This window comes from Micropterus salmoides, unplaced genomic scaffold, assembly GCF_014851395.1.
Source record: "Micropterus salmoides isolate LMB-PRFRI ecotype aquatic unplaced genomic scaffold, ASM1485139v1 Ms_hic_scaffold_21, whole genome shotgun sequence".
NCBI classification, from domain to species: domain Eukaryota; kingdom Metazoa; phylum Chordata; class Actinopteri; order Centrarchiformes; family Centrarchidae; genus Micropterus; species Micropterus salmoides.
Genome location: NW_024041262.1, coordinates 15,376,056 through 15,391,270, shown reverse-complemented (window position 1 = coordinate 15,391,270; position 15,215 = coordinate 15,376,056). Strand labels below are relative to the sequence as shown.

General features: G+C 39.3%; 2 protein-coding genes across 4 annotated transcripts; both read left to right on the top strand.

The window, feature by feature from the left end:
- The first annotated feature begins 719 nt into the window (after window positions 1-719).
- klhl11 (kelch-like family member 11) lies at window positions 720-6,278 on the top strand. The gene is made up of 2 exons (XM_038735495.1): window positions 720-1,690; window positions 3,177-6,278. The coding sequence occupies exons 1-2, from the start codon at window positions 1,137-1,139 to the stop codon at window positions 4,759-4,761; spliced, it is 2,139 nt and encodes a 712-aa protein (XP_038591423.1). The 5' UTR covers window positions 720-1,136; the 3' UTR covers window positions 4,762-6,278.
- On the top strand, window positions 1,572-15,054 carry LOC119915771 (7-methylguanosine phosphate-specific 5'-nucleotidase-like). Of its 3 annotated transcripts, none has more exons than XM_038735500.1 (10): window positions 1,572-1,690; window positions 9,922-9,996; window positions 10,174-10,272; window positions 10,470-10,539; window positions 10,673-10,719; window positions 10,893-10,978; window positions 11,137-11,226; window positions 11,507-11,669; window positions 12,981-13,181; window positions 13,277-15,054. In XM_038735500.1, the coding sequence occupies exons 3-10, from the start codon at window positions 10,204-10,206 to the stop codon at window positions 13,394-13,396; spliced, it is 846 nt and encodes a 281-aa protein (XP_038591428.1). In that variant the 5' UTR covers window positions 1,572-1,690; window positions 9,922-9,996; window positions 10,174-10,203; the 3' UTR covers window positions 13,397-15,054. The 3 variants fall into 3 exon arrangements, with proteins under 3 accessions (XP_038591428.1, XP_038591427.1, XP_038591426.1); XM_038735499.1 differs by lacking the exon at window positions 1,572-1,690 and adding an exon at window positions 7,493-7,709; XM_038735498.1 differs by lacking the exon at window positions 1,572-1,690 and having other exon boundaries at window positions 9,916-9,996.
- The last annotated feature ends 161 nt before the right edge of the window (window positions 15,055-15,215 follow it).

The following is a 15,215-nucleotide window of genomic DNA, read 5'->3' as shown; positions in this document are numbered from 1 at the left end:
GGGATGAGCCAGAAACAAACTGACGGGGTTTTAACTGTACTTGATTAAAGGAAGGTGTCCGCAACCCCCTTTTCCATCAACATAAAGGTTTAAAAGAATTGCCCTTTTGTACAATTGATGTGAGAGATGCTTGATGCGAGAGAACTTTAGCAGAACACTGATTTCAAAGAACTAAAGTGCAAAAAAAAGTTGCTAATGAACTGGGTCTATGGCTCCAGGGTCAAACAAAGAAGGAAAATGTTAATTCAAGTGGACAAATGGAGACTTAATGTACGTTAGAGCCTGAAACTGCCCAAAATAAAGGTAAAAGTTATAAATTTAGTTTACTGAAAGTATACATTTTATTCATCTGTATTCATGTATTACCAACTTTTTAATAACTGTTGTGTGTGGCATAAATATTAACTATGTGGCACTCTTCACTACTGACTTCTAAAGGAGGGTGAACTCAAGACAAAAGTCCAATCGAAAATGTACATTTTGTCTGAAGAGGTAGAGGCTAAAATTAGCTGACACCACACAACACAGTAATAGTCTAAATCCATTAAAACAGTTTTCTGTGCTTCTCTTCTAACGTTTTTGTTGCACCCACATGCAAAACGAGGTCAATAAAATTTGTGCACAACGACAAATGCCTTTATTTCTTTCCTTATTAATACGGTATTACAGCCTGCAGTATAATAGTAAAACGGGGGAAAGCTAGCTGCGACTATACAAAGTATAAACATTAATAACAGACATTTAATATTACGCTTGCCAGCAGGCAGGTTAACGTGTCAGTTATTAAACTGATGTAAACCTAACCACAGGATGCATAAGCCCCAGTGAACTTCACCAGCAGTTAGATTATTCGCAACCCGCATGCGCGAAAACGGTGCTTCGCGTTAAACAAAGTTACATATCGCTAAATAAGACGTGTTAATGCGTCATAGAATGAAAACATTGTCAACACCTCGGACTTTTCTGTATTTGCGGTAGGGGTATGGGTCTCGTGTGTGAGCAGAGGTACTAGCTTGAATCCGCAAGCCTCCCATTGGCACTACATCAAAAAAAAAAAATGCTGAGGTTACATTTGGAATAAAACACGGAAGCGAGCACTCCTGTTTTCGGACCACGGCTGCGGACGCTGCGCATGCATGTCCGTGTTTGAATGTTTATTTGCGTGTGTTGTATATGCCTATGAGGTCTTCCCGAAGATAGTTCAGTGCTTGCGTTTGCCTCCGAGTCTATCCCGCTGCGGTATGGCAGCGGCAGCACAAGGGCCGGAGGACCGTGGCCGGAGCAGCGGCGCGCCGGTAGTGCGAACAGGTGACTGGGAACCTGAGGAGGCCGAGGAGTTCACCTGCTCGGCCTACTGCTCCGAGCTCTCCCGGCGGCAGAACGAGCAGAGGAAGACGGGGCTGTTCTGCGACGCGACTCTGATCTTCAGCTCCATCGGGGTCTCTGGGGAGGAGAGGGTCCAAACCATAAGCGCCCACCGCTCCGTTTTATCCGCGGCGTCGCAGTACTTCACGCTGCTGCTCGGCGGACAGTTTTCAGAGTCTGTGTCAGGGCGAGTGGAGCTGAAAGAATGGAGCTCCACAACCGGACCAGACCCAGAAACAGTGGAGCGAGTCATGCAGTTTATGTACACAGGAGAGATCAGGGTAACCAGCGCCAATGTACATGAAGTGTTGGAACTTGCTGACAGGTATTTTTCAAACCATATATTTAATCTGAAAAAGAGCATTGTTTTCCCCCTTGCTTAAATACAAGGAAGTGTTGGGCAGTGATTGTACAGGTCTATGTTTCTAGGGATTAAGTGAGCCACACCTGTCTGCTCATTATACCAGCAGATAGATATTTATGTTGATATCCTATAAGACTAAGAAAGCCAACAAATACTCACATTGGATAAGCTGGAACCAGTTAATTTTTGCTTAATAAATTGCATACTTGTTTGATAATCAAAATAGTTGCCAATTTAATAATTTTTGGTCAATTGGCTAATCGTTTCGCTCAAATATGGCTTAACACAGTCTTGAATTACATATGCTATTACCAGAATGAGCCTGCTGGGAAAAGATGTGGCTGAAGTTTACACATTACTCATTATGTTTGTTTATTGCTAAAGTCTTTACACAGCCCTGGTACGCCCATGCAGGTATTTTCACTCTTACCTGATTAAACCTATTTTTAGGACTGTTTAGGGTTTACAGGATGTGCTTGACTGACAACTCCTGCTGTTACACCTTCACTATTTGTTAAAACATGGAAACTGGTGACCTCATGTAATTCCCATCATAGCTACACCCATCTTCAACCTGGTCAAAGCAAAGGTCTAATCCGCCAGAATAACTGAAAACAAATATTTTGTATAATATTTTGTTTTGAAAACTAGAAATTGAATGTTTGACAGTTTGAAAAGCACAGGTGTTAATTATAACTTTAATGATAGCTGAATTCCCTGTAACTGCTTTAGTTTCAGGGTCATGGCTTACTGGCACTTGAACAGAGCCATTATTAATATTATTGGTGACACCTGTGATTTTCTGCTGTGAAAAAGGCCTATTTTAAACTATTCATCGATCCCCATTATATATAACAGTATTTTAATAGTATATTTTAGAAGCAGTTTGAGGTGACCTGTGTATATGAAAAACCCAGCCAGTTAGCTGCAACAAGTAGCACTTAAGGAAGCTATCTGCAACAAAATTGTAATTGTAATGAGATGTTTGTTAAATTTTAAGCCGAACGCTGATTTCAAAGATTGGTTGAGTTGGCCCCATGCTGTTTGGTAGTTGGGCTTAACAAGCACTTAAGAAACAACAACTGATATTCTTTGCAAGCCAAGTAAAAACTCTACAGACCTGTATTAAAGGTTAGATAAGTGCAAGAAATACCTTGGCAATATTTCTCGCCAGTACAAAAATTCAAAAGAAGGAGAACACACTGGTAGCCAACTGGACACCAGTTCGATTCCAGCCAGCTTTCTCCCGTGTTTCCTGTCTGCCTCTCTAATCGAAAAAGGTCGGAAAAAACCCCCAAATAATTATCTTTAAAAAACACAATTCAAAGGAAAACCACTACATACATAAAAGGCTTCCTAGCAGACAGGGTGTCTTGGTTTCTCCTGGGAATCCATGTTACATAAAGCTTATTACATCTGTCAAAACTTTCTGATAATGTTCACACAGGTTCCTATTGGTGCAGCTGAAGTCCTTCTGTGGAGAGTTTCTGATTAAGAATTTGAGCTTGTCCAACTGTGTGGCTGTGCACAGCCTCGCCCACATGTACACCCTGGACCAGCTGGCCAACGGAGCTGCCAAGACCATTAGGAGAAACTTCCACAAAGTTATCCACAACGAGGAATTCTACACTCTGCCATTTCACCTGGTGCGGGACTGGCTGTCAGACTCAGAGATCACTGTAGATTCGGAACAGGAGTTGTTTGAGGCCATCGTAAAATGGGTGCACCAAAACACAGAGGAGCGAGAGAAGCAATTTGAGGAGCTGTTCAAGCTTCTAAGGCTGCCTCAGATTGCTCCTACCTACCTGACGCGGGTGGTGAGAAAGGAGCCCTTAGTGGCAAACAGTGCAGCTTGTCGACAGCTGGTGTCTGAAGCCCTCGAGGCCCATGCTGTTCGCCTTGAGAGCCTCAAGTCAGCTGACGTAGAGCCCTGTGCCTCCTACAGGGCAGCACTCCAGCCACGTTTTGGCCAGAACATGGATGTAATCATGGTAGTGGGTGGTGTTTCAGAAGGCGGAGACTATCTGAGTGAGTGTGTGGGCTACTTTGTTGCAGAGGACCGTTGGGTCAACCTGCCACACATTCATAACCACCTTGACGGACATGCCATTGCAGCCACTGACAGCCATGTTTATGTGGCGGGCTCCATGGAGCCGAGCTTTGCCAAGACGGTGGAACGCTACAACCCCAACCTCAACACATGGGAGCAGGTCAGCAGCCTGACCACCCGCAAGCACTCTTTCGGCCTCACATGTGTCAAAGACATCCTCTACAGCATCGGCGGTCATGGCAACTTCAGTCCAGGCTTTAAGGATGTTACTGTGTACGAGCCTGAGGAGGACGAGTGGCAAAATCTTGACCCGGCACCAAAGATACTACGAGATGTGAAAACAGTGAGCATTGAGGACCGCTACGTGTACGTGATGGCCAGGACCCCCGTAGACTTGGACAGTGAGGATGGACTGAGCACTGTGACCACTTGCTACGATACAGAGAGTCAAAAGTGGCAGGAAGTGGACTCCTTACCGCTCATCGATAATTACTGCAGTTTTCAAATGGCCGTTGCATCTACCAACTTCTACCACACAGCTTCCTGTTGCGCCAAGAGCTACAAAGTAACAGCTAAGGATGCTCAGCAGAAAATAAGCAGAAACATCCCTGACGACCTCCTTGACAGCCTCCCTCCAGAGGTCCTCAGCATGGAAGGCGCTGCTGTTTGCTACCTGGGTGAAGACGTATTCATCATTGGTGGGTGGAGGAACAGCAACAACATGGACAAGCAGTACCGCAAAGAGGCCTACCGTTTTTGTGCTGAGAGGAAGCGCTGGTTGCTGCTGCCACCCTTACCTCAGCCACGCTGTCGAGCCGCAGCCTGCCACGTTCGCATCCCGTACCAGTACCTCCGCGGCTGCCAGCGCTACCCCATGCCCCAGAACCTGGCTCACCAGCGAGAGCGCATGCAACAGATGCAGCAGCTCCATCGGCGCACCCTCACCCTGCGCAGACAGCTGCAGTCTCAAATCGAATGCTGAGCTCAAAAGCTGCACAAATGTGACATTCTGCCTCGTCTAGCTAGCACTTAATTTTTTATAAAAAGGCCTTGCTGTTGCTGCAAAACTTTAATTTTATTTTTTGGCTTAGTTAATGTGAAATGTCTGCATAGGTTCACGCAGGGATGGTTTGCAGGAAATAATTATTTAGGCTACTAAATGATCAAGTCTTACATAATCATGTTGGCCTTATGTTATCTTATGCCTTATACTGCTAGTAAATTATACTGTGATTGATGTGGCATTTTCTGAAGAGATTGTTGATGTCATTGCTTAACAACTTAGCTTAGCTTTTTGTATGTGGTCTGTGTTAACACCTAAATGATGTCAGCTTATGTTGTGGTGCAAGTTAGAATACAAGTATGACAGTCACCAGTTACACTTTACTGTGAAATCTGGTGTTGAGATGTAAACCTAACAAAGTAAATGATGTCTACATTTATTGTGAAGTGTAAGTTAGAAGAAAATTATATATTATCAGCGTGGAGAAGAAAAGAGGTATCAGCTTTAACTTTTGACTCCTCTTGCTACTCGCATCTACTTTCTCTTCTACCTCCATTTTCCACCCTGGTTTTAACTTTTTGCACTGAAGGGATTGAAATATTTAAATGGTGATCGGATAAAGTGTGTACGTAGTGAAATAGACAATCATTTATCTGAATTTATTTAGCGAGAATCAAGTATTGAGCAAAGCAAATATTGGGAAAATAAGCTCTATTTCTGGTTGGTTTAATGGATTTATTTGGTTTTGCTCTGCCTCTGTGCTTCTGGCAGAATTTGCTCTGCTTCTTACTTTGTGAATTAGAGCTCATGTTTAGATGCTGACATTGCACTGTGGAAAGACCATGAAATGTGTGAAACGCATTAAACAGGAGTCTGTTTTTGAGCTTTGTTCTCTCCATGTTGCCACCTGTGCCATAAAATCCCAACTGCCCCTGATTAATACAGTTGAATTAATTGTATTTCCTGCACTAAATGACTTTGAATGTTAACTTGAACATTGCACAGTGTTGCTTTTTTGACTACAATCTTCAGACTCTAAATGCAGTGTTGTGTGGACCAGTTGCTGCGCTCGGTGTATTTCTCCATTACTGTTAAAGTTGCGAGTACTAACCCCAGCCAAATAGTTTAGAAATAATCTAAAAAGGCTTTGTGTGCCTAATGTTTTCCCACTAACATACTGTACATAATGTGAGCAGTATTAATTGACAAATGAAAATAATTGGATCAGTTCTATGTGGAGGTTGTTAAATTTTCGAGAATTTGTTTTAAGCCAATATTCTCATGTCAGTACTTTACATGAGAAACCACAGGATTACTGCAAAATGTAACAGACATAGGCAGGTTTTAGTGATTGGCTTTAGTATATCAATATCACATTTGAGTTTGTGTTTGAAGATTTCATACAGCCACATGTAATGTTTTACATATTGTGTCATTCCATTTGTATGTACAAGAGCTGCAATTGTCCAAACATTTGCAATAAATTATAAAATATGTTTGTTGTTATTTCTATCTATCTATCTACAAATATGCATCTTTGTTATGGCAGGGAAACCCCCACAAGTTAGTTGCCAAAGCCATACAAGTTGATATCAGTGGTCTAGATGTACAAATGTTTAACAATAAAACATTTAAATTAAGCAATATACCTGTATATCACATTACACTTTAAGAAATAACATAGACGATGAATGTTAGTTAGATGAATGTTATTACTTTATGGAAGTTGGGCATAGATTTATATAAATAGCCACTAACATGTAACTTATTGCAGCTTTATTCTAAGTGCTATCCTGAGAATATATATATAAACTATCAAAAAGGCTAATTGGTGTGAAGCTTTAAAATCATATGTCTTTCAAAGCTTTATTATTGGTGTGCCTGAAAGCCGGTAATGTATTGCATTAAATGGTTTCTCATCTAATGTAATGGTTTTGAAATTGATTTAATGTGATGTAATAGCTTTAATATAGCAAGTTAATCCTATTCAATTCCTTTTAATGCTTATTGATGAATATTTTATTTCACACTCACTGACAAACATGTCACTTGTCAATCTGTCACCGTGGACATGACCAAATTAATTCTGAAATATGATGTTAACCATATAACAGGGTAAACCCCTCCCTTTATTTTATCTTAGGAGTAAATACCATTAACCTCTACCATTTAAGAGGACCTTCAATGCTAAAATGAGACTCTTTGGGAATAAAGCCCCATGTAGCTTTAAAATCTTTAATGTAATGTAATCTAATGAATTTAATGTAATGTACTTTAATCTAATGGATTTAATGTTGTGAACTGTCATTTCATGTTTAATATAAAGTTATGTAATCTAATTTAATTCAATGGAATGGATTTACTGTAATGTAGTGTCCAAGGGTGTAGAATTTAGTATACATTTGTCCCTACCAATGTCAAGCAACTACTTAATTTTCCCTAGCAATCATTTTGATCAAAACAAGTATATAACCATTTAGTTTTAAGACGTGTTTTATGCGTCATCTGACCATTCCCTGCTCACAGTAGGAAAAGACTTGCACCAAATTCGCTCATGTTTCTGTGCTAATCAGCTAAAAAACTGTAGTGTTTTCAATTTAATTCAAGGGCGCAGCTGTAGTTGATGTGTGGGGGGGGGATACACTCCGTGAAGGAGGAACTAAAGTGCGGCGGAAGTAAGGTGCGGCGGAACCTTTATGTTTGTTACATGGCAGTTACCGGGGGAATGAATCGGGTGCAACATACAGTTAACAACCTATGTCAACAACAAACAAATCATTCGAAGCACCAGTGTTCTATAATGTCTTACATTATTTAATTACTGTATTTTTTCAGATACATACAGCTTGATTTTTAACAGTATGACCTTTTAACGGTTGTTCCCAATAACTCCTCGCTGTTACGGCCAGTTCTCCGTCTAAAAAATGGTAAGTTACGTTAGTTACGTAATGGTAACCATTGCAGTCGTAAACACGAAGTTAGTAACGTTAGCCAGTCAGTTCAAGTTTGGTTAAAAAAAAAAAAAAAAAAACGAAGTACGAGCTTTGTTGATTCAAATATAGGGCACTTTTTATAGCGAATATAGTGTGAAATGACTACACTCGTGTACCTAATTAAGCTAAGTTACTTTTGTCTGTTGTTATTTAGTTAACGTTAGCTAACTGTTATTGTTAGCTACAACGTTACACTGTAGCTACAACGTTAGTTGGCTGTAACGTAACAAATTAACACTAGGCCTAATTTAAGACCTATATATATATATATATAGGTCTTAAATTAACATATATATAAAAACATATATGTGTGTGTGTGTGTATATATGTGTGTGTATATGTGTATTATACACATACATATATACACTGTATATATGTATACACTGTATATATGTATGTATGTGTGTGCGTGTATATGTGTATATACATATACATATATACACTGTATATATGTGTGTGCGTGTATATGTGTATTATATACATATATACATATATACACTGCATATATGTGTGTGTGTGTGTGTGTGTATATGTATATGTGTGTGTGTATGTATGTATGTATATGTAGGTTGGAACTAATTATAAGGAAAACAGGAATTTACTTTAACGAACAGCTCAATTTCAACACAAGTGAATATTTATTCATTGGAAACTTTATTCTCCATATATTGAATTACAGGGCTCTCAAGTTTTATCAAAAGCCCCAGCCAATTCTCTCAAGTTTTTACTAGCAGTTAAATTTTACCTATAGTTCATAATTGGCACGAATAAATGGAATAACAATTGGTAAATCTGATAAAATACTATTTATATATAAACTTGTATTTCAAAAATATAAATGTATCAAAACTAAAAAGAAATTTGGCTATGTGTGTAGCAGTGCTGTACACATAGTCCTACAGTTGGATGGCAGAACTTGCCCAATGCATGTATGCCAAGCTGTGTGTGTACACATTTCATCTTATGAATGGTGTTTTGTGTTGCAATTGATTGTTGCACATTTTAATGCCTTGATTACAGGGGTAGGGGACTCCCACTTGAAGCACTGTGGCTAAAGGCCAGCCATTTTCACCATTTTGATGGATGATAGCTTTCCCTCCAGAGCCAAAATATTGAAAAACATCTCCTTTCCTTCGTTTCAGTTAGCCAAAGCTAAGTCCAGTGATGGACAGTAACAAAGTAGTAGGCTACTGTGCTTAAGTACACAAAGTATTTGTACTGAACTTGAGTTCAAATGAAAAAAAAGTGCTTCACCACATCTCAAAGGGAAATATTGTACGATTAATACATAATAAAAATAAGCGTTAATTGCAGTCTGATACAAAATAGTTCAACCTCAACCAGCTACATTAATGCATGAGTAATAATAATCTAGTGATATAATATATAATAGTTACAGTCATATGGGACTTTTTTCTTTCTGCTTTAAGTAGGCTACTTTTATTTTTAATAGGCTACTTCTACATTTTCCTGCTTATAGCCTACTTACATACTATTGTTTAACTTTTTCAATGCAGTACTTGCAGAGTATTTTTACAGTGAGGTATTGGTACTTTTAGTTTTTTAAAGGATATGAATAGGCCTAAGTTACTTAGCTCACCAAAGAGGTTGCAGAGTTTTTGACTGCATCTTCGATAAAAATTTATCACGCATTTGGCTGAATTGTAAAATCAGAATGCTTAATGCTTCCCTGGAAACGAACGAGCTTACAGCGGGATCACGGAGTTCACCCGAAAACAACACATTTTAATTTCTGATCGGCTTAACGGCTCTGGAATTTAGTAGGCTACAGAGAAAGCTATGAACCCAGCACAAAAATGATCGTCCATTGAATATAGCGGGACAACTTCGGGGACGTTATCTCTTAACTTACTTCTCAGTGTGAGAAAATTGTGTGTGTCTCACGGTGAATGTGTGAGACTTGAGAGCCCTGGAATTATATGCTTGCCTGCAAGCAAATCCCGCTAAGCTGCCTAAAAGACTCCCCTGAGTTACACTGTGAATTAATTTAGTGGAACAATTGCACACTGTCTATATTCTCCCTAAAATACCAAATGACCAGTCATGTCCAAGGAAATTCTTTTGACCTAAATTCTGGACCTGTAAGCATTACCTAAATGAGTTTTCTCCTTGGTTATACATGCAGATATACCATGTCCCCTGGATCTACACACCGGTGCGGACTGTCCTGGCAATATGGCACCAGCTGACCAAGCCTGAGGTGAGAAAGCTCCCCTGAATAAAGACAGTGGAAGTTTCATTTGTAACTGCATGTAACGTATTCCAGTATAGCCTCCCTGAAATCTGCATTTGCCCTCCTCATTTTCTGCTCCCTTGCCTTCCTTCTGACTGTCTGTATATATATATGCGTTGTCAGACTAAACTCTTTTCTGCTCAGATCCCAGGGCTGACCAAGTGCTCGGTAGTGATGAGAGAGCGCAGCAGAGTGGAGGAGACAATCCACGCCATGCAGCGAGAAGGTGCAGGCAGCTTGCAGGTGAGTGAACATCAGGAGTGAGAATATAAATTAGATTTGACTCCTGCTCCATCATCAAAATCTTAGCCCTCACAGGAGGACAGATTACTGATCATATGTCCTTTTATTTCTTTATGAATAAATACAAAAATGCAAAAGTAGTGTTTGCTGTGTGATAGAGTATTATTGTTCAGTTCTTTATTGTCATATTTCCTCAGGTAATCTCAGACTTCGATATGACACTGACCAGATTTGCCCACAACGGCAAGAGAGTGCCCACCACGCACAGTAAGCTCACAGGCTACAGATAACTGACTCTTATATGATGTGGTAGAGTCTTAACATTTGCATTATTAGATCCAAATAATTTATGAATTGACTGTCTGAATGTCGGTGATCTTTTTTTCCTTGCTTCTGTCAGACATCCTGGATAACCGGTTGTTGATCAGTGAAGAGTGCACTAAAAAGGTGAATGTGCTACAGTCATAAGGTCATTTATTAGACCTGCTAGATAAACTCATGTTTGTTGGTTTGTGATTCTGCATAATTGGAATACAGAACAGCAAGTACATGCTGAAACATCCCCTGCAGGTGGTCTTAAATACAGTAAATGCTCAGTATGTTGTGTTGGTCCACTGTAGATGAGGGAGCTGTTGAACACCTACTATCCCATAGAGATTGATCCTAGAAGGACTGCAGAAGAAAAGCTGCCTCACATGGTGGAGTGGTAAGAAACAAACATACTCATATAAACAATTACATTTTATTTTAAAATATGTTTTAGTATTTTATACTGTCAGTATTTGAAGCTCCACTTCCTGGAAGGACAATAGAAAAGTGTTTCAAGCCCAATCCTGTTAATTTGTCTTGTGCTGCTCAACACAGGTGGACTAAAGTCCACAAGCTGCTGATTCAGCAGAGGATCAGGAAAGACATGTTGGCCCGGGCTGTCAAGGAATCCAGCGCTATGCTCAGGTACACACCAATAACCAAGACCCTGGTTCTACAGAGAAAAAATAATTGATCAAATACCTGTTATGTATTTTTTGGAAGTTTTAAATTTTGCTATAGCTATGTGATTGTAACCATATGCTGTATAAAGCTACATCAGTAAGTTTATTCCACTGTCACACAAAAAGAAAACTGAAAAATCTGAGGTAATCTGAAATGAAAACATTACAATAACTTTATTAAAATAACATTCATGCTAAACAGATTGCACCATTCTGATCAGTGGTGTGTGTGATTTCTTTAGGGGCGGCTACAAAGTGTTTTTTGACCGTCTGGCGGAGCAACAGGTCCCTCTGTTGATCTTCTCGGCCGGTGTTGGAGATGTCCTGGAGGAGGTGATTCGACAGAACCTCGTCTTCCATCCCAATGTCCACATCATCTCCAACTACATGGACTTTGACCAAACTGTGAGTTTGACCACACTGGGCTTTACGGGGATTTCATACCATCTGCATCACTGCATAAACGTCCTTGCTCCTGCATAATATTTAGATAGCTGAGAAGATATCTGACTATTTATTTTTAAAACATAAATATGTTCTTTTTAGTTTAGAGAGGTTTGGAGTATTATTTAAATTGTGTTTCATATTTATTATCTACCCAAGATCTTTCTCTTTGTGTTGGTTCATTTTGCAAAAAGGTAAAAAATAAGAGTTTAAGCAAATCTTAAGTAAATAGGTATGACCTTGCCATTTCCAAATGCCTCATCATTGAGCCAGAAATGGTAAACTGACTTTACTGAAATATACAGTACAAAAACACAAGCGCTTTGTGTGGTTGGAAGACTAGAAAGGAACTATACAAGTTAAAATGAGCTCAATCTTAAAAATAAACAGCAGTAAAATGCTACAAACACATTAAAGGAGACCTATTATGCTTTTCCACATTTTATGACTTATCTACAATGTTATAATGTTGGATGTTGATGTTAAACATGGTCAAAGCTTCAAATAACGAGGTTAAAGTATTTAAAAGAAATCCCTGTGAGCAAAAACCTCAGATTTCCTCCTGTTCTGAATGCTCTGTTTTGAACTGCGTTTTATACCAACTGCTCCTTGTACGTAATACGAGCCAGACGGGGCGGTGTTCCATATGTGGTCATGTGCTCAGCACAGCAACGCTCAGTCGGTACAACAACAGCCTGTTAATATGCTTCTGGTCTTGGCCAATCACAAGACAGTGGGCTTTGAGAGGGGGGCCTTAAAGAGACAGGAGCATCTACAGCTTGACAGACGCTGAAATGAAGGCCTACATGAAGAGGCAGTATAAGACTTTGAACTTTGAATCATGCAAAGCTGCCATACAGGATAATGCATAATGCAGCAGCATTTTTTCCAAAAAGGAACTTTTACTTAAAGGTTCAGAATGTGAGTTTTACTGGCATCTAGTGATGAGGGTTGCAAATTGCAACCAGCTTCTCACAGTGCATTCACATGTTCCTTGGATGGTCCCATTCCCGAGTTGTGAAGTCGTTCTCCTGCAACATGGCGACAACCATGTAAGAGGACCCACGGTGTATGTAGATAGACATGGCTCATTCTAAGGTAATAAAAACATAACGGTTCATTATGTTAATTCTTTATACACCACTAAAAAACATAGTTATATAAATTATATTACATTTCTGTCAATAGATCCGTCTAAATATTACACACTGGACCTTTAAGTAAAAGTATGAAAGTCTAATTATTAACACTGAACATTGTCTTGTTAATAAGGGGGTTCTGACAGCCTTCAAAGGCCAACTGATCCACACCTACAACAAGAGGGAAGGTGCTCTGTCACATGCCGCTGGCCTCACAGAGCTGCAGGGTCGCCCCAACGTGCTTCTCCTGGGAGACTCTTTGGGAGACCTGACCATGGCTGACGGGGTGTCCGGGCACAAGAACATCCTCACTATCGGCTTCCTTAACGACCAGGTCAGACTAATGTATAGTGTTATCCTGGGATTACCTAATTTTAACACATTGAGTTTTAAAGATTGAGTCCTAACTCTGAGTCCTGTGTCTCTCAGGTGGAAGAGAGAAAAGACTCGTACATCAACTCATTTGACATCGTACTGGTGACGGACGAGACGATGGACGTCCCAAACGCCATCCTCAGATACATTACCTCATCAAGAGACAACAAGTAAGACGCACAAGGAGGAACTGGACAGTTTATGCCAACATACACGCAGATGCATGCTGGACACCTCATCACTTACCTCAATGCAGACCTTGAAACGGGACTTTTCCACTCCTGGAGTGGTTAATCGTGCAAATCACACTTTTAATGTTTACACTCTCTGTGTTTTGACTTGTATTTTTCTGCTGTGCTTCAAAGCCATCTGACCAAATTCCAAGGGGTAAAAGATCTAAATTAGGTCATTCATTTGCAGCTTAGTTTAGAAAAATCTGGAATTTATGCCAGCAACTTCACAGAATATTAGAGGGCTTAGTTTGGAGTAAAAAGTATTTCTCCCTGCTGTTTTAATTTGTGTGAGGGAATCCACAAGGTATCTTGATAGAAACCGTAGCAACGTTGTAGCAATGTGCCACCTTAGTGAAGGGACAATTATTATTGTCCTATTTCAAATGCATGAAGTACATAACAGCAGCCCTCCCCCTGAAAACAAATCAGCAACCTTTTAAAAATGTTAATATTAACAATTACACCGTGTATTTCTAATTTTATTTTTTACTCCTTTTTAGTACAAACGAAGTAAAAAAAAATTTTTACTTTGTTGTTTTACAGTATGCTTTTAAAGATCTTTTACATTAAGGTAACGTATGAGCGAAGACTTTTTTAAATGTCTCTATCTTCCAAGTCTTCTACTTCATACTGACACTGTTTGTTATGTGTGTACTGTATATTACCTCTATGTATACTCCAAATACTTGATGCTCATGTCTGCACATACTGTACACCTGAATCAACAGTTTACTTGCAGGGTGCAGCTAATTTGAAGCCATTTAGGTCAGCTTTTTGTAATTCTTTTTTTTAACCTGTGACAGTGAAGACAAACACGTTAATGCCAGTATCAAACACAATGCTACAGTATAGCAGAATGTGTTCCTAATGGGTGTTTTGTCTTTCATCTGAAACACTCTGGCTGCTATAAATTGGGACTTAGCTTTGAGCTAGTTTGCACTTTACTGTAGGTGCTGTTGTTACACTAGAAGAAAAGATGAATGTGTGCTAACTTGTGAGTGTGCTTTTCTCAGCTAGAGGTTATAGTTCTCCTTTTTAAATATGCCATTTTATTTATCATATGATTTTCTCCTGGTAAAAAGCAGCATGTTTCAGGAAAATAATGATTGTCATGCAAGTCCTATGGGATTCTATAAAAAATTTGATCTCTGTATGCTAATAATCATTTTGCAACGTAGTCTTATGTCAGTAATATGGTCATGAGATTAATAGATGGCAGTGAATCATGTTGCAGCTTATAAATTCTATTTGAGATGCATCAGTATTAATAATACCTATATTAATAAGTTTATAGCAGTAACCAATAGTTTTCCACCAATATCATCATAAACATATCATATGCGTTTTTTTAGTATGCAGGTGTACGACATGTTGAGATTTTCAGATATTATACATTATTTCTACCTGCTTTTTAAAATAGTTCTAATAAGTCACTACTTTGACCCTAAATAAAAAACCCTAAACACTGTAACAGCAAAATGAGTCACTGAAAATGCTACTGCTAAAAACCTGTTGATTTCCAATGATTAAATTCCCCTGGCAGAGGCTATTCTTTAGCCAAGACCTTGTTTTCCAGGTCTTTTTTTTTTTTTTTTTAAAGCTGCTCTTAAAAGGTATATGAAAGAATTTCTGTGCAAAGTGTCTCAAAGTCATGTTAGTGCCAGACACCCTCGCACAGTATGCCACATACTGGTGATAAAAATAACCCAGAAACTGAGTGTTTTTATCGGATAGTATTAGCTAAAACCAACAGTTCATTG